Source organism: Salvelinus sp. IW2-2015, linkage group LG15, assembly GCF_002910315.2.
Source record: "Salvelinus sp. IW2-2015 linkage group LG15, ASM291031v2, whole genome shotgun sequence".
Lineage (NCBI taxonomy): Eukaryota > Metazoa > Chordata > Actinopteri > Salmoniformes > Salmonidae > Salvelinus > Salvelinus sp. IW2-2015.
Genome location: NC_036855.1, coordinates 26280751 through 26305142, shown reverse-complemented (window position 1 = coordinate 26305142; position 24392 = coordinate 26280751). Strand labels below are relative to the sequence as shown.

Below are 24392 nucleotides of genomic sequence, written 5' to 3'. Positions count from 1 at the left end.
TTTAGTTGGTCAGGGCGTGAGTTGGGTGGGTTGTCTATGTGTGATTTTCTATGTTGGGATTTTGTGTTCGGCCTGGTATGATTCTCAATCAGAGGCAGCTGTCAATCGTTGTCCCTGATTGAGAATCATACTTAGGCAGCCTGGGTTTCACGTGTGTTTTGTGGGTGTTTGTCTACCGTGTTAGTGTTTTCACCACACGGTACTGTTTCGGTTTTCTGCACTTCGTTTATTGTTTTGTATTTCAGTGTTCAGTTTCGGTTTTAATAAATCATCATGAGCACGAACCACTCTGCATATTGGTCCGATCCTTCTCGCCTCTCCTCGTCCGATGAGGAGGACGAAGTAGACAATCGTTACAGTTAGCCTCTGTTCTCTTCATATCTCCATACAGCCGTGCCCTTGAAAGATAGGAAAAGAACAGGATTGACTCAAAAACTGTGGTCACTCTCAGATGCTCTTTGTCTTTGGCCACGTGACCAAGTTACTCAAAAACAATAGAGGAAAAAAACTGTCTTATTCTTATATGAGAGAAACCAACAGTGGAAATGTACAGGTTCAAGGCTCATACAGCGCATGTGCATAACAAAGTTTATAATTTTTTACCACCATAGCTGTTCTCTCATTTGTGTCTGGAAGTAGCTAGCAAGCTAGCCAACATTAGCCAGTTAGCTTGGGTGATTGACTGCTGTTGTTAGGACAGAACACTTGAATCAACCCTTCTAGTCGGCTAGAGCATCCAGTGTGCGCTCTGAACGCTCCGAGAGCGAAACGCTCTGAATTTACGAACGGACAATCTGACAATGCTCTGAGTTTACGAATGCCCAGAAAACACTCTGACACTCCAGATTGAATTTACGAAGACACCCGTAGTAAAACCAGCCTTTGAAATCTTTGGTTGTTTTGTACATGGCATCATATGTGAATCCTTAAAGAGATGGGTGGGGCTAAAGCTGAAGAGGTTGTGAACGATGCTGAATGGGTGTAACAAAGAAGAGCTCTCCAGTATGTGTACCAACATTTCAAGGGTAATTTTCTCAAAAAGTGATTTTTGTAAGTTTATCAACTTTCAAAGCATAATTACTTTCCCATTGTTCTTTAACTGTAGTGTATGATATACCATTTTCTAGCTCTGAGTCTCTACTTTAATCCATTGTAAAATACACAATTTCAATTTTGCAAAGCCGGTCTGTCACCTGCCGCCCCGTTAGGGGCGGCAGGTAGTCTGGCAGGAGGCCTGGCAGATCGGAGCGTTGGGCCAGTAACAGAAAGGTTGCAGGATCGAATCCCTGAGCTGACAAAGTAAACATCTGTTGTTCTGAGCAAGGCAGTTAAGCCACTGTTCAGAGCGGTTGAGTTAAATTGGAAGACACATTTCAGTTTAATGCGTTCAGTTGTACAACTGACTATGTATCCCCCTTTCCTAATAGTTGCAGAGATTGAAATAGTTGAAGGGATGGGAATTCGTTTGAACAAACCAGAGGAAGGTGTGAGTGAAGTTACAGTTCACTTTGGTGCAATTTCACATGTATGTGGTACATTTTCACAACCCTAAGCACAAAAATCTAAACAGATCATCAAAATGGCTCATGTTTCAAAACTCTAAATACATTTTCAATTGACTGAGTACAAAGTCACTTGTTCACTGCACCAAATTACTCTTTCAATTTGGATGCATTTTCAATCTAAGTATCTAATGCAATATTCACTTTTATTTTATATGATTTTCTTGTCATTTGTTAACAATAAAAGGATGTTGTGCCTAGTTAACCTCTTGAGCTAGAAACTGGCTAAAGGACAGGCTAATGGACAGACCTGCTGATAGAACACCCATAGGTCAAGGCCATCTCTCTCTCACACACACATTCCATATCAAAAGCTAAGTTACGCATGGTTGAACTTTATCACCTTGTTCATCATGAGAGGAGTGTAGGAATGTGTGCGAGGTATAAAAACAGTGGTGGGAGCCCTGCTACAGCAGAGCTTCAGAGCAGCTGCCACACACAGCACCTTGCCCTACTGGAAACATATATGCCTGGACACACTCACACAAAGGTAGGACACACAATGCACTACTCATTCTTCTAGTCTTGTTTTTATTACTTACTTTAAAGATTTTTTTCTTCAGATAATTGTTTTATCCATATTCTTTTTGTGCTTTTCTTTTTCATCTGTATGCTCTTGTAAATCTGTACTAAATGGAGGCAACATTTTCGTAGAGCAAAAGGGCACAGATCTGTGTAAAAAATGGGAAAGTTGGACATGCCAATAATTCATCCTACGTAGATAGTATTATATAAGGGATAATGTTAAATGGTAACATTATAAAGACATAAACAATGGCCACTCTTTAAGGTGAGGTACTGATAACAGAACAGAACAAAATGTTGGTTATAATATAAATCTCACTGCAAATGAGAAGACTGTGTGATTTTCATTCATGTTTTTGWGCCTTTGTTTACATCATTTATTTCAAGTAGAATATTAATATGATAAAAGAAAATTAAAGCTTTAGAGCAGATGCATTGAAACATGCATGTTTTGGTCRTTAGACCTTCATCAGATTGCATTTACAGAGTGGTGTGAATGCAACTTTTTATTGGTTGAGGGACACCTGTGTTTTACTCAATGTGTGCAACCAAGAAAAAGTTGCATTCACACTGCTCTMRAAATGCAGTAGAGTTGCACCCTTTCCTTTTGTTTAGTTCACTGAGCTGTTTTTCTTCTAAAGGGCACACTGTAAAAAGTGTCTTCAGCCAACTTTTAAAAATCAAGGCAACCACCTACAATACAATTTGTAGTTCACTTAACTTTGGGGGGCAGAAAAGTTCTGCTAACATGCATTCTTAAGTTGTCTCAACAGTTGAGTAAACTAGAAATTATATTGTAGCTCGTTAACTTGATCTTAAATTAGAGAGAACATTGCCCACATGTACACGACCGTTCAAAAGTTTGGGGTCACTTAGAAATGTTCTTGTTTTTGAAAGAAAAGCACATTTTTTGTCCATTTAAAATAACATGAAATTGATCAGAAATACAGTGTACACATTGTTAATGTTGTAAATGACTATTATACCTGGATACGACAGATTTTTAATGGAATATCTACATAGGCATACAGAGGTATGTTATCAACAACCATCACTCTTGTGTTGGAATGGCACGTTGTGTTAGCTAATCCAAGTTTATCATTTTAAAAGGCTAATTGATCATTAGAAAACACTTTTGCAATTATGTTAGCACAGCTGAAAACTGTTGTCCTGATCAAAGAAGCAACAAAACTGGCCTTCTTTAGACTAGTTGAGTATCTGGAGCATCAGCATTTGTGGGTTCGATTACAAACTCAAAATGGCCATTAGCAAATAACTTTCTTCTGAAACTCGTCAGTCTATTCTTGTTCTGAGAAATTAAGGCTATTCCATGCGAGAAATTACTAAGAAACTGAAGATCTCGTACAATGCTGTGTACTACTCCCTGCACATGCACATGCAGACACACACTCCCCAGCAGGTGACTAGTTCATCGTCTTCGAAAACAAGTGACAGAGGCACCTATCCATCATACCAGATCAGGAATGTCACATCAGATCAGACTCATAGGGCGGCGCACAACTGGCATAGCTTCGTCCGGGTTAGGGGAGGGTTTGACTGGGATAGGCCGTCATTGTATATAAGAATTTGTTCTTAACTGACTTGCCTAGTTAAATAAAGGTAAAAAAAAATATATATATATATATATATATATATATATATAATGATGATAATAAAAAAATCTCACACACTAACATTAGCTGCCATACACCTATCATTTTGACACCTATCTTTTGTAGATGTTTTTTATTACTCGTTAAACAAAATCTCTTTCTCAGAGGAATTTTATTTATATAAAATAATATAATTTCCACCCCAAAATTCATACTACATAGCTCAGTATTTGCATTATTTATTTCATACAGTCATTATTGCTCATCTTTATCAATGGTGTCAATAATTATGTACCTGACTGTATGGTACTTAGATTATACACTCCCCTCCGTATGTATTTGGACAGTGAAGCTAAAACATTTCATTTTGCTCTATACTCCAGCATTTGGGATTTCAGATCAACTGTTTCATAAGAGGCGACAGTACAGAAGGTCACCTTAAAATTTGAGGCAATTTTCATACATATCTGTTTTACCGTTTAGAAATGAAAGCACCTTATGTATCTAGTCCCCCCATTTTAAGGTGTCATACATTTTTGAACAAATTCCCTTATAGTGTATTATTAAAGTAGTTAAAAGTTGAGTATTTGATACCACATTCCTAGCTAGCGATGACTACATCAAGCTTGACTCTACAAGCTTCTTGTATGCGTTTGCAGTTTGTTTTGGTTGTGTTTCGGGTTATGGTGTGAACTGAATGGTAAATGATGATTTGTGTCATTTTGGAGTCACTTTTATTGTATATATTTTATATACAAATATTGTATATTTTCCTAAACGCTTGTACATTCATGTGGATACTACCATGACTACAGACAATCATGAATTAACTGTGAATAATGATGAATGAGAAATTTACAGAGACACAGATCATACCCCCAAAACATGCTAACCAGTCACCATTAACAGGGGATGTTAGCATTATTTTTMGGGAGGGGTATGATATTTATGCCTCTGTGTGTGGATGTGTGTGACTCTTTATACAATGGGTGGTTTGGAATTTCCATTGTTAGAGTCTATCCTGCCCATGAAATACTACACAACATACACATGACCACATTCATAAAAAGTGCCATTGTTTACGTCGTTACCTAGCAACYCACTATTACTACTACTACTACTACTACTTTTACAGATCCACTGTCTCATCTTTTTTAACGCTGGTAACCTGTTGTATAAAAGCAATAAAACACTCGGCTTCCCCTCGTGGCAATGGCCACATCACAGCCATGATAAAAATGTCATAACACATGGCCTCTCATGTATTATTGCTTAAGTAACTTTTTCAATCATCATCGTTATTCATGAGGATTCTTTCAAGATGATCTGTAATCATGGTAGTATCCACATTAAATGTGGAAGTGTTCAGAAACATTATATTCTTCTTTACAATAATAGTGACTCCAAAATGACACAATACATTACTAACCATTCATGTCTAAATGGTGAAACAGATATGTATGAAAATACCCTCAAATGAAAGCTGACATTCTGTACTGTCGCCTCATATAAAGGATCTCAAATCCAAAATGCTGGAGTATATAGCCAAATGAAAGGTTTTAGCTTCACTGTCCAAATAAGTACTTAAGGGAGTGCAGTTTGTAGTGACTGTTGTTGGGCATAATGCAACGAGAATGCATTAGAATAAATGTGACTCGTTACACAAAGCTTTTGCGAAGAGCCATTTGAATGAAAAACATTTTTTTTTAATCAGAAACGCCTTCTGGAACATATGAACTTTCATGTGCCTAAATAACACAATTGTATGCCATCTGTAAATACGAATAAAATTGTTAAGTTATGAGCCTAGTTGGTTTAGCCACGGAAAAAGTCAGCAACCTTCCCGCTAGCCATGATTGGCTGAAATAATGAGTGGGCTGGACATGTCGAGAGATGAGTTCGGATTGGTCTGCCATAAAGCACGRTTCTGTCTATAACATTAGCTTGTATGTATAGGTAATCCTTTCTAATGTGGCTTTTTTGGAAGATATCACAGAACTGCATGTGTTGCTCTCCACTTTCTGCAGGACCAKGTTTTGAAATCAGTGAAATTAGAGTATGATYGCTAAGGAGATGGAGAAYATTCTGYCGGTTGATTGCAAATATGCAGACGGAGTAGAAAAGAGAATACACAGAAGGCTGTTGTATAAAACACCTGTCTCTTCAAACTAAGTCAATCATGGCATCCAGGACAGAGAGGGMGAAGCGMTCATCCATGTATATGGATAAGATAGTCTAGCTAGCTACATTTTCAGATATMACACATTTCTAATTATGTCAGAAAGTCYTTTTCATTTCAAGTTAAAGTCTACTGTTGGCTAGCAGGCTATCGTTAGCTGGCAGGTTCGCTAGCTAACGTTACATGTWTGATCTCTGTAGTAATATTATTRGTAWCTCAGAGCCATTTGRATTGCTAGTTATAGCCTAATGTTAGCTAGCTAACATTAAACCTGGTTGGTTAGCTACCTGCAGATTCATGCAGGGTAGTAACATTATGAGTTGGGATTATGYTTCATTATTTAGCTAGTTAGCTAGCTAGCWASKTYRKTYWKRAAAKYAKWSKKRRKWKRAWGRAASRAWRRKWWTKYAWWMWWWYTMAWMMKWSTSKSWSKMKRYTCMYTKGARAMASSMYGRWYYTWKYRTCYSWKRYKKTYACWYACWWARMWACYWWRYWRWKWCYRTGAATATGGCCGGAGTRAGTAAACGTTGGCAAAGAAGCGTAATTAAATTGTTGCCAGCCTCACAGTTGCATTTACCAACGCTCTGGATAACATAAAAACAGCCTAACCAGCTCTGCTAGGGTGAGTAAAATGGTCAGAGTGAGCTGTCTCATGGAATTTCTAACCAGAAAGGAAGAGAGAATGTAGGTTCTTCAAACAACAAGCATTTATTATAAGAATTGTAATTCTCGTGTGGTTAACAACCACTCAAAATGTACAGAGTTATTAAGAGCCCAACGAACAAGAGGTGGGTCTCAGCTTTTATAACCTTTGTCTACGGGTGTGTGAGATCATGATGGGAACATAGCGTACAAACAAGTGATAACACCAGTTTTGTTACTGCTTTCTGCTGATAGAATTGTCGCTGAATTTCAAGGAGAGAGACAGGCGATAGTGATCAGTTGGCAAGTCACATTAAATAGGTGATCTTAATCAATGTTACATGGGGCAGAAATGGCATACCACACTGTGCTACGTTTTTACAGTAGCGAACAGTTTTTCAATACCTCTATTTCTGATCATGTCACGCCCTGACCATAGAGAGCCCTTGGGGTTCTCTATGGTGCAATAGGTCAGAGCGTGACTAGGGGGTGTTCTAGTCATAAATTTCTATGTTGGTGTGAGTATGGTTCCCAATTGGAGGCAGCTGATGATCGTTGCCTCTAATTGTGGATCATACTTAATGTGATCCTTTTCCCACCTGCGTTTGTGGGATATTGTTTCGTTTTGGTTTAGTGCCATGTGTACTGCGAACTTCACGTTAGTTTATTCTTTGTTGTTTTTTGAAGGTTCACTTTAATAAATATGTGGAACTCTACTCACGCGGCGCCTTGGTCCGCTCATTATGTATACGACGAACATGACAGATCATTTGTCCTATATATAAGGATAATGAAATTGCAAGAGTGACACATTTTTAAACATGCTCACAATCTGCCATTGGATGAAACAAAAAAAAAATGAATTGTGCATGTCAAGTTTTATTCAAACACTGGAAAATGATAAAACTCTCTATAGGGTAAATCTCTCACAGGTCAAAAATCAAGATGCTAACAGTTGTGTGGCTGGCTAATGGACAGGACCTGCTGATAGAACACCCATAGGTCAAGGCCATCTCTCTCTCACACACACATTCCATATCAAAGTTAAGTTGCGCATGGTTGAACTTTTTCATTCTTGTTCATCAGAGGAGGAGTGTAGCAATGTTGTGAGGTATAAAAACAGTGGTGGGAGCCCTGCTACAGCAGAGCTTCAGAGCAGCTGCCACACACAGCACCTTGCCCTACTGGAAACATATATGCCTGGACCACATCACACAAAGGTAGGACACACACTGCACTACTCATTCTTCTCGTTTCCTTTCTGTCTAAATGGAGGCAACATTTTTGTAGTGCAAAAGGGCACAGATCTGTGTAAAAAATGGGACGGTTGGACATGCCAATAATTCATCCTACGTAGATAGTATTATATAAGGATAATGTTAAATGGTAACATTATAAAGACATAAACAATGGCAACAATGGCCACCTTATATAGGGTATGAACACTTTCCGAATGCATTGTATGTCAAGGGTCTATATTGGTCTACTGCAGCTCTGATTGGCTGTGCCGTATGGTCTGTGTAGGATATGGTCTCGTGCACAACAGAGTCGTGAGCAATAGAGTCCAATAGAGTCCTGGGTTCTGACTACAAAAAAATATCTTGCATAGTTTTGTTTCGGTATGATGTATTGAAAGTGGCTAATATTGCCTTGATTCTCTCACAATTGCCACATTAAAGGGAAATGTTGATAGTGTTAAGTGTTAACTAACAGGTAAAACTTGAAGTTCAATCCTGTGCTTCTCTCACTGATATTTCTTCTGCGCTCTGCATGGCAGTCCTGGGGAGCTGCTCTTGGGTATGTCGCTACACGTTTGGGTCACCTGTATTTGGGGAATTTCTCCCACTCTTCTCTGCAGATCCTCTCAAGCTCTGTCATGTTTGATGGGGAGCATCACTGCACAGCTATTTTCAGTTTTTTCCAGACATGTTTGAATGTGTGCTTAGGGTTGTTGACCAATCTGACGTCCTGAGCGCTCTGGAGCAGGTTTTCACCAAGGATCTCTCTGTACTTTGCTCCGTTCATCTTTCCCTCGATCCCGACTAGTCTTCCAGTCCCTGCCGCTGAAAAACATCCCCACAGCATGATGCTGCCACCAACATGCTTCACCGTAGGGATGGTGCCAGGTTTCCTCCAGACGTGACGCTTGGCATTAAGGCCAAAGACTTCAATCTTGGTTTTATCAGACCAGAGACTCCTTGGTCAGAGTCCTTTAGGTGCCTTTTGGCAAAATCCAAGCAGGCTGTCATGTGCCTTTTACTGAGGAGTGGCTCCGCATGGCCAGTCTACCATAAAGACCTTATTGGTGGAGTGCTGCAGAGATGGTTGTCCTTCTGGAAAGTTCTCCCATCTCCACAGAGGAATTCTGGAGCTCTGTCAGAGTGACCATCGGGTTCTTGGTCACCTCCCTGACCAAGGCCCTTCTCCCCACATTGCTCAGTTTGGCGTCACAGTTTTGGTGGTTCCAAACTTCTTCCATTTAAGAATTATGGAGGCCACTGTGTTCTTGGGGACCTTCAATGCTGCATTTTTTGGTACCCTTCCCCAGATCTGTGCCTCGACAAAATCCTGTCTCGGATCTCTATGGACAATTCCTTCAATCTCTTGGCTTGAAGGAAAAAAAAATATTGCATATACATGTATATAGTTTTGTTTTCGGTATGATGTATTGAAAGTGGCTAATATTGCCTTGATTCTATCACAATTGCCACAGTAAAGGGAAACGTTGATAGTGTTAAGTGTTAACTAACAGGGAAAACTTGAAGTTCAATCCTGTGCTTCTCTCACTGATATTTCTTCTGCGCTCTGCATGGCAGTCCTGGGGAGCTGCTAGGCAGTCTCAGGCTACTGCGAACCCTCACACARKTACAGCTTACAGGGAACATTGTATGTGGGTTGGGGTAAAGTGACTAGGCAATCAGGAAATAATGAACAGAGTAGCAGCATATGTAAAGTGTAGTATGTGTGAGTGTGTGCATATAGTCTAGTGCGTGTGCATAGAGCCAGTGCAAAGTGTAAAACAATTAAGATAAAGAAATAAATTATAAAGGTGGGTCAATGTAAATTGTCCGGGTAGCCATCTGATTAACTGTTCAGCACTCTTATGGCTTGGGGGTAGAAGCTGTTCAGGTGCCTTTTGGTCACAGACTTGGCACTCTGGGACCACTTGCTTTGCAATAGCAGAGAGAGTCTATGACTTGGGTGGTTGGAGTCTTTGACCTTTTTTAGTGCCTTACTCTGACACCGCCTGGTATACAGGTAGGAGTTCGGTCCCAGTGATGTACTGGGCCGTACGCACTACCCTCTCTAGCGCCTTGTAGTTGGATGCTGAGCAGTTTTCATACCACACAGTGATGCAGCCAGTCAACATGCTCTCAGCTGTAGAACTTTTGGAGGATCTGAGGGCCCATGCCAAATCTGTCAGCCTCCAGAGGGGGAAGAGGTGTTGTCGTACACTCTTCCTGTGTGTTTGGACCATGATAGGTCCTTAGTGATGTGGACACCGTGGAACTTGAGCTCTCGATTGATGATATCATTATGATTATGACACACAAAGACCCGTCTATGGCCTGGCTTACCTTTGACTGGAATACGGATGGAAGTTCTTGCGTTAAGGCACTATAGAAACTGGAGATATTCTTGGGAATATCCTACAGAAGAAAAGTAATGTTAAAAAACATCCCCCCAAAATATTATTATATAATAGTACACCACTAATTGGTGTAGGTGCTGCACTGTAAAACAAATTCAACATATAAAAAGTCAATTCAGCGTAAATATCTAAGTTGGCTGGACTTAAAAATGGGAAGTTGTTGAGCTGGTGTGGAATACTCCACGAACCGAATTAATAAAACAATGTTGAGTGAACTGAAATAGTGAAACTGAACGGTAAGTTTGTCATAACAACAGAAATAGCTGAGTTCAGTTTGCTGAGATCCGCAAAGTAAAATACTGTATTGGCRTAAATACGTGTCTCATTAACATATTACCCAGTGTGCGTTTCGGCAAGATGTATTTAACTTTATTTTTTATCAATTTACTTGTCAGGAACCAGTTTACAACTTAAAACATTTTTTAGAGGCTGAAATATGATGCATTAACCCAGATATATCAAAACGTGAAGTGGATTTGATCAAACCATTAGTGAGATTGTTTTACCTGTTTATCTGGTGTGGTTAGTCAGAGCAAATTTGTAAGAACCCACGGTCTGCTCTCAACCCCCAAAAAATTTAACAGCCATCTGTCAATAACATAATAATTCCATAATTGAGCAAACAGCTATTTTATCGGTAATCCAATTTTGTATCTCTTGGCGTAATCCAACTTTGTATCTCTTGGCGTAATGACCAAGGGGACAGTCGCTGGACCTGGGTTTGAGTCCATGGAGTTTAAATAGTTCAGCTGAGGATATTCTTACATAGTTAAATTAGGAGGACTTGAAATAAAAAGTTTAAAAAGATCAAGTTAACCAGCTGCAAAATCATTTCTAGTTCACTCAACTTTTGAGATAACTTAAGAATGCATGTTAGCAGAACTTTTCTCTCCCCCAAAGTTAAGTGAACTAGAAATTGTATTGTCGGCTGAAAACACTTTTTACATGAATGAACATGAATGWAAGTCACACAGTCACACAGTTCTCATTTGCAGTGAGATTTATATTATAACCAACATTTTGTTCTGTTCTGTTATCAGTACCTCACCTTAAAGAGTGGCCATTGTTTAAGGTCCCACAGTTGACAGTGCATGTCAGAGCAAAAACCAAGCCYAGGTCGAAGGAATTGTCCATAGAGATCCGAGACAGGATTGTGTCGAGGCACAGATCTGGGGAACGGTACCAAAAAATGCAGCTTTGAAGGTCCCCAAGAACACAATGGCCTCCATCATTCTTAAATGGAAGAAGTTTAGAACCACCAAACTCTGACGGCAAACTGAGCAATATGGGGAGAAGGGCCTTGGTCAGGGAGGTGACCAAGAACCCGATGGTCACTCTGACAGAGCTCCAGAATTCCTCTGTGGAGATGGGAGAACTTTCCAGAAGGACAACCATCTCTGCAGCACTCCACCAACAAGACCTTTATGGTAGACTGGCCATGCGGAGCCACTCCTCAGTAAAAGGCACATGACAGCCTGCTTGGATTTTGCCAAAAGGCACCTAAAGGACTGGGAAACAAGATTCTCTGGTCTGATAAAACCAAGATTGAACTCTTTGGCCTGAATGCCAAGCGTCAGATCTGGAGGAAACCTGGCACCATCCCTATGGTGAAGTATGGTGGTGGCAGCATCATGCTGTGGGGATGATTTTCAGCGGCAGGGACTGGAAGACTAGTCGGGATTGAGGGAAAGATGAACGGAGCAAAGTACAGAGAGATCCTTGATGAAAACCTGCTCCAGAGTGCTCAGGACCTCAGAGTGGGGTGAAGGTTTCCCTTCCAACAGGACAACAACCCTAAGCACACAGTCGAACATGTCTGGAAAAAAACTGAAAATAGCTGTGCAGTGACGCTGCCCAAATACAGGTGTGTCAAGTCTGTAGCGACATACCCAAGAAGACTTGAGTCTGTAATCGCTGCCAAAGGTGCTTCAACAAAGTACTGAGTATACGGTRTGAATACTTATGTAAATGTGATATTTCCGTGTTTTATTTTTAATACATTTGCAAAAATGTCTAAAAACCTGTTATTGCTTTGAGATTATGGGGTATTGTGTGTACAGTTGAAGACGGAAGTTTACATACACTTAGGTTGGAGTCATTAAAACTCGTTTTTCAACCACTCTACAAATGTCTTGTTAACAAACTATAGTTTTGTCAAGTCGGTTAGGACATCTACTTTGTGCATGACACAAGTAATTTTTCCAACAACTGTTTACAGACAGATTATTGCATTTATAATTCACTGTATCACAATTCCTGTGGGTCAGAAGTTTACATACACTAATTTGACTCTGCCTTTAAACAGCTTGGAAAATTCCAGAAAATGATGTCATGGCTTTAGAAGCTTCTGATAGGCTAATTGACATCATTTGAGTCAATTGGAGGTGTACCTGTGGATGTATTTCAAGACCTACCTTCAAACTCAGTGCCTCTTTGCTTGACATCATGGGAAAATCAAAAGAAATCAGCCAAGACCTCAGAAAAAAAATTGTAGACCTCCACAAGTCTGGTTTATCCTTGGGAGCAATTTCCAAACGCCTGAAGGTACCATGTTCATCTGTACAAACAATAGTGCGCAAGTATAAATACCATGGGACCACGCAGCCGTCATACCGCTCAGGAAGGAGACGCGTTCTGTCTCCTAGAGCTGAACGRACTTTGGTGCGAAAAATCTATCCCAGAACAACAGCAAAGGACATTGGGAAGATGCTGGAGGAAACAAGTACAAAAGTATCTATATCCACAGTAAAACGAGTCCTATATCGACATAACCTGAAAGGCTGTTCAGCAGGGAAGAATCCACTGCTCCAAAACCGTCATAAAAAAGACAGACTACGGTTTGCAACTGCACATTGGGACAAAGAGCGTACTTCTTGGAGAAATGTCCTCTGGTCTGATGAAACAGAATTTGAACTGTTTGGCCATAATGACCATCATTATGTTTGGAGGAAAAAGGGGGAGGATTGCAAGCCGAAGAACACCATCCCAACCTTGAAGCACGGGGGTGGCAGCATCATGTTGTGGGGGTGCTTTGCTGCAGGACGGACTGGTGCCCTTCACAAAATAGATATCATCATGAGGAAGGACAATTATGTGGATATATTGAGGCAGCATCTCAAGACATCAGTCAGGAGGTTAAAGCTTGGTCGCAAATGGGTCTTCCAAATGGACAATGACCCCAAGCATACTTCCAAAGTTGTGGCAAAATGGCTTAAGGGCAACAAAGTCAAGGTATTGGAGTGGCCATCACAAAGCCCTGACCTCAATCCTATAGAGAATTTGTGGGCAGAACTGAAAAAGCGTACACGAGCAGGGAGGCCTACAAACCTGATTCAGTTCCACCAGCTCTGTCAGGAGGAATGGGGCAAAGTTCACCCAACTTATTGTGGGAAATTTGTGGAAGGCTACCCAAAAACGTTTGACCCAAGTTAATTAGTATTTGGTAGCATTGCCTTGAAATTGTTTGAGTGTAATTGTTTGAGTAAATCATTCTCTCTACTATTATTCTGACATTTCACATTCTTAAAATAAAGTGGTGATCCTAACTGACCTAAGACAGGGATTTTTTACTAGAATTAAATGTCAGGAATTGTGAAAAACTGAGTTTAAATGTATTTGGCTAAGGTGTATGTAAACTTCCGACTTCAACTGTAGATAGATGAGGAACAAAAACTATTTAATCCATTTTAGAATAAGGCTGTGACTTAACAAAATGTGGAAAAGGTTAAAGGGTCTGAATACTTTCCGAATGCACTGTATATGACCATTGCCATGTATGGATGATCTGTGCCATTTAATTCAAACTGGACTGTGTTTACAGCTGTGGTCCTGAGTAGATGTGCTTGTTGTGGGATCAAAGCAAGAGCTGAATGTAGCCACTTATGCACATTTTGTTCACATCTTTTGCTAGTTAGTGAGTTATTATCCCAGTTATAGATCATTTGTAGTCAGAAATCGGGGAGTGATTGCTTCCTACAAGAGTATAGCATGTGTACATTTCTAGACATCTTTTTTTAAAAGCAAGTCAGGTAAAGAGCTTTTTTTGTCTTAAAGGGTCAGTGTTGTATTTTGAGACAGGCTTGAATAAGCGAAGTAGCCAGTAGACAGAGGGTAGCATAATTTGTCTGATTCTCTGTAACAATGGTATGGGAAGAATAATGCTTTTGTTTGCATAAAACAACACAATAACATTTTCAGTCACCTCCTTATCTGAAGGACAAGATGATAAACAGGTTATATCAAGCCCTGCATTTTTTTTTTTTAAGTCTCATGGAATGTAGCCATACATTGAACACCACACATTGGCTGCTACTGTAGGCTGAATGATAGAACAGCTATTTTAATGTTTCTCCATTGTTTTGATGGTAGGCCCCTTTGGTAGGCCTACATTATGATAAAAATAGCCACAGTAGCCTTCTTGGCCACTGTTAAAACTGAAAGCGGGTAGATCTTCGGTGTTCATAGTAAATGCGAGCTGGAAGTTGCACAGAATTTTCACAAGTTTAAATTTGCACTCAGCAGACCTGAAATTTGCTCATTGTGGAAAATAAATTAGAGAGAACATGTACAGCCAGTTTGTACTGTTCTGTGAAGAGAGTAGTACACAGCGTTGTACGAGATCTTCAGTTTCCTGGCAATTTCTCGCATGGAATAGCCTTCATTTCTCAGGACAAGAATAGACTGAAGAGTTTCAGAAGAAAGTTATTTGTTTTTGGCCATTCTGAGCCTGTAATCGAACCCACAAATGCTGATGCTCCAGATACTCAACTAGTCTAAAGAAGGCCAGTTTTATTGTTTCTTTAATCAGCACAATAGTTTTCAGCTGTGCTAACATAATTGCAAAAGGGTTTTCTAATGATCAATTACCCTTTTAAAATTATAAACTTGGATTAGCTAACACAACGTGCCATTGGAACACAGGAGTGATGGTTGCTGATAATGAGCCTCTGTACGCCTATGTAGATATTCCATTAAAAATCAGCCGTTTCCAGCTGCAATAGTCATTTACAACATTAACAATGTCTACACTGTATTTCTGATCAATTTGATGTTATTTTAATGGACAAAAAAATTTGCTTTTCTTTCAAAAACAAGGACATTTCTGAGTGACCCCAAACTTTTGAACGGTAGTGTACATCCTGTATTACCTGTATTACCTCAACTACTTGGTATCCCAGCACATTGACTTGGTACTGGTACTTCTTGTTTTACTGTGCTACTATTTCCTTTTTTTATTTAGCAAATATTTGTCTTACTTTTTATCTCTGCACTGTAGAGAATGGGCTCATAAGTAAGCATATCACTGTTTTATTTTACCTTTATTTAACTAGGCAAGTCAGTTAAGAACAAATTCTTATTTTCAATGATGGCTTTGGAACGGTGGATTAACTGCCTTGTTCAGGGGCAGAAGGACAGATTTTGTATCTTGTCAGCTCGGGATTTGATCTTGCAACCTTTCGGTTACTAGTCCAAAAATGTTGTGCACAAATTTGTTTACATTTGTAGGGGAAAACTCATTCTGATTGGCTGAGCCTGGCTCCCCAGTGGGTGGGCCTGGCTCCCGGGTTTGTGGACCTATGCCCTCCCAGGCCCACCCATGGCTGCAACCCCTGCCCAGTCATGTGAAATCCATAGATTTGGACTTAATTAATTAATTTCAATTGACTAATTTCCTTGTATGAACTGTAACTCAGCAAAATCTTTGAAATTGTTGCATGTTGCGTTTATATTTTTGTTCAGTATAATATTTGTACATGTTGAACGTTTTCTATGTTGTGTCGAAGTAGTTGTATAGACTTGGATCTTTGTCTGGGTCCAGGTTTACAGCAAGTTTAACTCTATGTTCTTCTCCTCCACGCAGAAAGAGCAGCAGCCACTGATGGCCAACACAGATCCAGAGGTGTCAGGGGGCGGGGAGCAGAAGAAGGCCCAGGGGGAAAACGCCGAAGCTAGGAAGTCTGCAGTCCCCACCTGCCAGCAGAAGGCCAAAGCCCGGCTCCTACTGTTACTGTCCTACATCTCAGGAGACATGGAGGTGTTTGCAGAGTGGATGAAAAGTAAGTACGGATTATATTTGAACATGGCACTTCTCCAAATAGGCTAAGTTATCTTATATACAGTTAGTCAAAAACATTGACAAATCATTGAGTAAAAACGTAATTTTTCAAATAACTTAACATATACCTTGAGGTAATGAATTCAACAGAATGCTTTTACAACAAAGAAAATACATCATTTGTCATTATCCAACACAGAGACAGACACTAGAACTCCAATTCCATATTTTACTGTACAGTGTGTGGTTCTGACTCTTTGTCCAATGGCAATGTCCATGAGCAGAGAAAACACATCCAGACCATCCCAAGCCCAGGACCGTCCCAAAAAGGACTGTGACAACACCGAAAAAGAAAAGACATTCATAATCTTTAGACAATGCAGCAAAGTATACAATACAGCTCTGTTGAAATCTCTCTGCAAATTGACAGCCCGAATAGGACCTGTGTTGGGGACTGTATGTACGTGTGTGAGAATACAGAAACCTGCATACAATGACCAGATTATCTATAGCTTTGTGTGCAAAGAAACGTATATCTTTTTTTTTTTATGAACCTGACTCTCTCTTTCTCCCTCACCCGCTGCCCATCTCCATTCTCCCCCTCCAGAACAGTTCTTCCTGCTCCAGCTGTTAGACTGGGTTCTCCGTGGTGCTGCCCAGGTCATGTTTGTCAACAATCCTCTGAGTGGCCTAGTGATCTTTGCTGGGCTGATCCTGCAGAACCGCTGGTGGGCTCTCAACGGCTTCGTGGGCACACTCTTCGCCACCATCTCTGCCCTCATACTGCAACAGAGCAGGTGTGTGTGTGTCCAGGTGTGTGCGTGTGTCTGAATGTGCGTGCACGTGAGTGAACATGTGCGTATGCAATCTCTGACTGTGTGTGTCTGTCTCTCTTTTAGGGGTGCGATTGCAGCGGGGCTGTATGGTTACAATGGGATCTTGGTGGGGCTGCTGATGGCCGTGTTCTCTAACGCTGGAGACTGGTACTGGTGGCTCATACTGCCCAACATCGTCATGTCTATGACCTGGTGAGTTAGATAGTGCCACCAGACACCCATCAGATGACCTGATAACCACCATCTCATGAGGTTTTGCACGTGAATCAAACATTTGAACAATGTAATCTTTTCAGTACCAGGAAATGATGGCTATCTGTCCCATTAAGATCAGAATCACATCATGACGTCAAACTGACCCACTTTTTTGCCTCTATTACATCACATCATCGGGTCAAAAGGACATTCATGACTTCCTTTCTACCTTGTCTAACCCACTTTCACTAATGTCAGTTATTATGGCCCTGTCTTACTGGCACATATCGAGCCATATCTGCAGTGCACTAATAGAKTTGTGACAATCACCATTTCTCAGAACGGACAGGGAAATAACTTTCCCCCACATGGTAAAAACAAGATTTGACGATGCCTGACTAGATTTGACCTCGACTGTGACTTGTGACTACTGTAGAGATTAGAGGTTATTATGTATCATTGTGGTAGAGCAGCATACATTAACCTCCTCTCCTCCAGCCCTATAGTGTCCAGTGCGTTGGCGTCCATTAATAGTCGTTGGGATCTGCCAGTGTTCACTCTTCCCTTCAACATCCTGGTATGTCTCCACATGGTGGCTACTGGCCACTACAACCACCACTTCCCCCAAGTCCTCATCCAGCCGCGCACAGAACTAGCCAACATCACCTGGGCCGAGGTCGACGTAGCTAAGGTAATAAACAAAGCAGGGTGTACATGTGGGTGCGTGTGTGTGAGAGAGAAAGTGAGTGTGTGTGTATACTGTTTCTGCGTGTTGTGTCAATGCCTGGTGTGTGGTTGTGTGAGTGTGTTCAGGAAGGTGTGTACAGGTGTATTCTAGAACCTTCCAGGCTGAGTCATTCAGTAACTCTCGGAATCCCATCTATCTGGAATGGCCACTTGCCAGAAATAGTTCACATACACACTGAGATGTAGTTTCCCTGATAACTATGTCTTTCGCCTTTTCAAAATGACAAAAAAGATGGACACATTCTTGTGCATGCGTTGAGGGTTTCAACTGTCATACTATTTCTGTCCGATTCTGATTTATATGCGAGTCAGAAGGCGTGTTTGTGTCACTCAGATCATCTGTGGTATGGTGCCTGTGGGTTTTGATGACGTGACTGCCCCTGGCCACACACGCATGCACACACACACGCGAGTCTGATCACCTCTCTGTCTCTCTCCTCAGCTGTTCACAGCAGTGCCAGTAGGTATAGGCCAGGTGTATGGGTGTGATAACCCCTGGACAGGAGGAATCTTCATGGTCTCTCTCTTAATTTCCTCTCCCATCACCTGTGCTCACGCTACCATTGGATCCGCAGTCGGCATGGTCTCAGGTAGACACACACACGTAAATAACCACCAGACTACACACAACACGAGTGTTCCAGATTAGGTATTTGAAGTGGACAGTATCGTTCAGCTGAGTGAATTCCAGTGTGGGCTCTTTTCCTGAAGGTCTGGCCCTGGCAGCTCCATTTGAGGCGATCTACTTTGGTCTGTGGGGGTATAACTGTGTTCTAGCCTGTATCGCTATTGGAGGGATGTTCTACGCTCTCACCTGGCAGGTACACCTGCTGGCAATCACCTGTGGTGAGTTCACACTGCAATGCCAACTGGTGACCTCTTGTCTCTGTGTCACATGACTGGTTAAAGGCCTTAAAGGTTTGGATGGGTGGTACTGTAGCAATATGACTGAATTTGACTGTGCCTTTTCTTCACCAGCTTTCTTCTGTGCATATCTGGGCTCAGCCATCGCTAATGTCATGTCCACAGTAAGTACAATGTTATGAGAATATGACAATCATGCTGTTATCTATACAGTAGCCTAATTTCATTCACACAATGTGGYACACATAAACACATTTTGAAAAAACACTAAGACCGCATTCAACGAGCTATATAAGGCTATAAGCAAACAAGAAAATGCTCATTCAGAGGTGGCGCTCTTAGTGGCCGGGGATTGTAATGCAGGAAAACTTACATCCGTTTTACCTCATTTCTACCAGCATGTAACATGTGCAACCAGAGGGCAAAAACTCTACACCACCTTTACTTCACACACAGAGACGCATACAAAGCTCTCCCTCGCCCTCCATTTGACAAATCTGACCATAATTCTATCCTCCTGATTCCTGCTTACAAGCAAAAACTAAAGCAGGAAGTACCAGTGACTCGCTCAATAAGGGAAGTGGTCAGATGACGCAGATGCTAAGCTACATGACTGTTTTGCTAGCACAGACTGGAATATGTTCCGTGATTCATCTGATGGCATTGAGGAGTATCATCAAACAGGCAAAGCGTCAATACAGGACTACGATTGAATCCTACTACACCGGCTCTGATGCCCGTCAGATGTGGCAGGGCTTGTAAACTCTTAAGGACTACAAAGGGAAGCCCAGCAACAAGCAAACCAGTGACACAAGCCTACCAAATGAGCTAAATTACTTCTATGCGCGCTTCGAGGCAAGCAACACTGAAGCATGCATGAGAGCACCCGCTGATCCGTTGAGAGCCCACCAGCGGTGTGATCACGCTCTCTGTAGCCGATGTGAGTAAGACCTTTAAACAGGTCAACATTCACAAGGCCACAGGGCCAGACGTATTACCAGGATGTGTACTCAGAGCATGCGCGGACCAACTGGCAAGTGTCTTCAATGACATTTTTAACCTGTCCCTGACCAAGTCTGTAATACCAACATGTTTCAAGCAGATCACCATAATCCCTGTGCCCAAGAATGCCAAGGAACCTGCCTAAATGACTACCAACCTGTGGCACTCACGTCTGTAGCCATGAAATGCTTTGAAAGMCTGGTCATAGCTCACATCAACACCATCATCCCAGAAACCCACTCCAATTCACATACCATCCCAATAGATCCACAGATGATGCAATCTCTATTGCACTCCACACTGCCCTTTCCCACCTGGACAAAAGGAACACCTATGTGAAAATGCTGTTCATTGACTACAGCTCAGCATTCAACACCATAGTGCCCTCAAAGCTCATTACTAAGCTAAGGACCCTGGGACTAAACACCTCCCTCTGCAACTGGATCCTGGACTTCCTGACGGGCCGCCCCCAGCTGGTAAAGGAAGGCAACAATACATCTGCCACGCMYATCCTCGGGGGCCCCTCAGGGGTGCGTGCTTAGTCTCCTCCTATACTCCCTGTTCACCCACAACTGTGTGGCCAAGCAAAACTCCAACACCATCAGTAAGGTTGCCGACGACACAACGGTGGTAGGCCTGATCATCGACTACGATGAGACAGCCTATAGGGAGGAGGTCAGAGACCTGACAGTGTGGTGCCAGGACAACAAACTCTCCCTCAACGTGATCAAGACAAAGGAGATGATTTTGGCCATTCACATCAACAGGGCTYTAGTGGAGCAGGTCGAGAGCTTCAAGTTCTTTGGTGTCCACATAACCAACAAACTGACATGGTCCAACACACCAAGACAGTTGTGAAGAGGGCACGACAATGTCTATTCTCCCTCAGGAGACAGAAAATATTTGGCATGGGTCCTCAGATCCTCAAAAAGTTCTACAGCTGCACCATCGAGAGCATCCTGACTGGTTGAATAGCCGCCTGGTATGGCAACTGCTCGATATCTGACTGTAAGGCACTACAGAGGGTCGTACATATGGCCCAGTACATTTTCTTAACTCTTGTAAGTAAGCGTTTCACGGCAAGGTCTACCCCAGTTGTATTCAGCGCATGTGACAAATAAAAATTGAAATCTCTGAAATCTGACTCCCTCTCTCTCTTTGTTCAGTTTGGCCTGCCAGCCTGCACCTGGCCCTTCTGTCTCTCCGCCCTCACCTTCCTTCTGTTTACCACGGAAACCAACACCATATTCAAGCTGCCGCTGGCTAACGTGGCCTACCCCGAGAGGAACCTGCGCTTCTTCTGGAAGCTCCGCAAGAAGGAGAAGCTGGAGAGAGAGGAGAAGGAAAGAGAGGAAGAGAAGAAAAGAGATGAGGAAAGGTGGAGGGCAAAGGAGCAGGAGCTGCTAGGCAACGAGAAAGAGGTGCTGAGGATGGAGAGGATGGATGGGAAAGAGAAGGGTGATGGGATGGAAGGCAAGCAGATGAATGAAATTATGATTCAGGAGGAAGAGATGATGGAGGTGGCCTTGGGTGAAATGAGCAGCATGGCAGAAAATGTCTGAGCTCATCAACAGACTCCAGATGTTTTACTATGTAGATAGAGTAGCAGAGACTCAGGTGATGGACAGATGGGTGTGTGTGTTTGTAGACGGTGTATGAAGTGTTAGTTTTAGCATTATACATACTGTATGTAACTTATCTTGTTTATTACTTCTGAAAAATGCCCAAAGCTCAGGTAACTAGAGCTCAGGTAACTAGCACTCAGGTAACTATCACTCAGGTAACTAGAGCTCAGGTAACTAGAGCTCAGGTAACTAGCACTCAGGTAACTAGCACTCACGGTAACTAGCACTTCAGTAACTAGAGCTCAGAGTAACTAGCTCGTACTGCACCGATAGGCTAGGTACTAGAGCTCAGGGTAACTAGCACTCAGGTAATAGCACTCATAACTAGAGCTATGTAAATAGAAGCTCAGGTAACTAGCACTCAGGTAACTAGCACTCAGGTAACTAGCACTCAGGTAACTAGCACTCAGGTAACTAGCACTCAGGTAACTAGAACTCTAGCACTCAGGTAACTAGCACTCTGGTAACTAGAACTCTAGCACTCAGGTAACTAGCACTCTGGTAACTAGAACTCTAGCACTCAGGTAGGGCTACAGTAGGTCATTCCAGTGTATGGTATTATATCTAACTCTGCTATACAGTGGATATTACCACAGCTTTGTACTTTCATACTTGCTTGGTTTGAATTCTAATAAAAGTATATTTTTCTAACAAAAGCTCAGGGTTGTTGCTCTTTGAAAATGCCACCATCATATGTATCTTCGAGTAGTCATGGGACATACACACAGTGACACACACCACCCTCGGACACACACTACCCATATAGTGGTATGCACTGTAAGAATGTATGGAGGTCAAGCCCATTGGCACACCCTTATAATGGTATAAGGTAGCACATTCTCAACATGCCATTACATAATGCATAATTACTGTAGTTACTGTACTAGAAGATTCTGTCCTGATTATTGAATGATCAATTGGATAAGAGCTAGGGTGCAGCAGGGAAGTTGCAGTTCACCAGTTCAAATACTCTTAATTTAATAATAGGCCCCTTTTTTCTCAATTTCCGCCTGAATGACGTGCCCAAAGTAAACTGCCTGTTGCTCAGGCCCTGAAGCCAGGATATGCATATAATTGGTACCATTGGAAAGAAAACACTTTGCAGTTTGTAGAAATTCCAAAGAAAAKCCAAGCAGATTTTTTTTGAGAGCCCATGCTCTTACAATGGAAAGTATAGGGGCATCTGAATTCTATCTCCCAGGGTGCAATTCCTATGACTTCCACAGGGTGTCAGCAGTCTATGTTCAAGGTTTCAGGCTTGTAACTTCCAAAACGAATCAGAAATATGAGTTTTATTACAGGGACACAGTCTTGGAAATTCGTGTATGCGCGAGAGATGAAGACAGAATGGACCTGCTAAAATCGGTTTCCTATTGAACATACTTKTTTCTGTAAGACATATTATAGTTTGTTTACATGTTAGGGAATCTGAGGCGTAAATAGAAAAGTATTTTGACTTGTTGAAACAAAGTTTAGGGGTAGATTTTCAGATTCCTTTCTCTGCATGTTGAACGAGTGGATTACTCAAATCGATGGCACCAACTAAACTGACTTTTTGGGATATAAAGAAGGATTTTATCTAACAGATCAACACTACATGTTATAGCTGGGACCCTTTGGTAAGTGAATATTTATTCGCTATTCTGAATTTATTAAACCTGTGCCGGTGGAAAAATATTTTGATGTGGGCGCCGTCCTCAAACAATCGCATGGCATGATGCTTTTGCTGTAATGGCTACTGTAAATCGGACAGTGCAGTTATATTAACAAAAATGTAAGCTTTCAACCAATATAAGACACTTGTATGTACCTAAATGTTTAATATCCATAATAAATGTTTATGATTATTTATTTGAATTGCACGCSCTCCAGTTTCACTGGAAGTTGTCCCACTAGCTGGACGCCTAGCCCTAAGAAGTTGGGTACATATAACATGTAGCTGTAGGGTTAAAGTAGCCTAGCAGTTAAGAGCATTGAGCCAGTAACCAAAAGGTCACTGGTTTGAATCCCAACCCGGCAAGGTGGAAAAATCTGCCTTTCTGCTCTTGAGCATGACGTCGATTAAGGCAGTCCCCCGCAGCTCTCTGGTTGAAAGGGGTTGGGTTGAGACACATTTCGGTTGAATGCATTCAGTTGTGTATGAAAATGTCATGTTTTAAAATTTGGTGACCCAACACTGGTGGAAAATTCCTGACCTATAAGTATTCTACCAGTGCTATCAAGGGTGGCTGATCATCTGACTGATCACCTCATTCAGGGCAACTCCATACATACATCAAATGCAATTTGGATTCAGAACTAACCATTCTACCGAAACAGCCAATTGCCATTTTRTGGAGTGTATTAAATCTAAACTGGATATAAGTGGTGAAGTCGGCGCAGTCTTTTTGAATGGCCTTTGATACTGTGAATCACGAGGTCCTGTTATCCAAACTATCCTCCCTTAATGTGTCSARGGAAGCCATTAGTTGGATGTATTCCTATCTGAATAATAGAAGCCAAAGGGTTCGTCTGGGGGACACTCAGTCAGACTCTCTTTACAATAACATTGGGGTCCCACAAGGGTCAATATTAGGCCCCCTTCTYTTTACTATCTATATAAACAATCTCCCACTTGCTTGCCCACAAGTTAACATGCAGATGATACAGTCCTGTATGTACACTCAAAAAACAAACAAGTTGTTAACAAGTTAACTGAAGCTATGATACCGGTTTCTAAATGGATGACTGATTCTTGCCTGCATTTAAATATTGACAAGACTGTTTGTATGTACTTCTTTAAGAAAACCATTCATTCTTTCCAAAGAGCTGTTCAGTCATTAGGGAGAATCTGAAAGTTGTGTCTATCTTCTGGTATCTCGGCGTCATTTTGGACTCCAACTTGACATTTAAGAA

General features: G+C 41.6%; 1 protein-coding gene across 1 annotated transcript; it reads left to right on the top strand.

Moving 5' to 3' along the window:
* Positions 1-7646: 7646 nt before the first annotated feature.
* LOC111973698 (urea transporter 2) lies at positions 7647-21656 on the top strand. The gene is made up of 9 exons (XM_024001078.2): positions 7647-7741; positions 16034-16229; positions 16836-17025; positions 17128-17256; positions 17758-17950; positions 18449-18596; positions 18718-18852; positions 18985-19034; positions 21039-21656. The coding sequence occupies exons 1-9, from the start codon at positions 7718-7720 to the stop codon at positions 21432-21434; spliced, it is 1461 nt and encodes a 486-aa protein (XP_023856846.1). The 5' UTR covers positions 7647-7717; the 3' UTR covers positions 21435-21656.
* Positions 21657-24392: the final 2736 nt, after the last annotated feature.

Bases quoted from the DNA above. Each gene is read 5' to 3' on its own strand.
- LOC111973698 (XM_024001078.2), top strand. From the start codon at position 7,718: ATGCCTGGACCACATCACACAAAG. The intron at 17,951-18,448 runs GTAATAAACAAA...CTCTCTCCTCAG, and splicing joins CCGAGGTCGACGTAGCTAAG to CTGTTCACAGCAGTGCCAGT. The intron at 19,035-21,038 runs GTAAGTACAATG...CTCTTTGTTCAG, and splicing joins TCGCTAATGTCATGTCCACA to TTTGGCCTGCCAGCCTGCAC.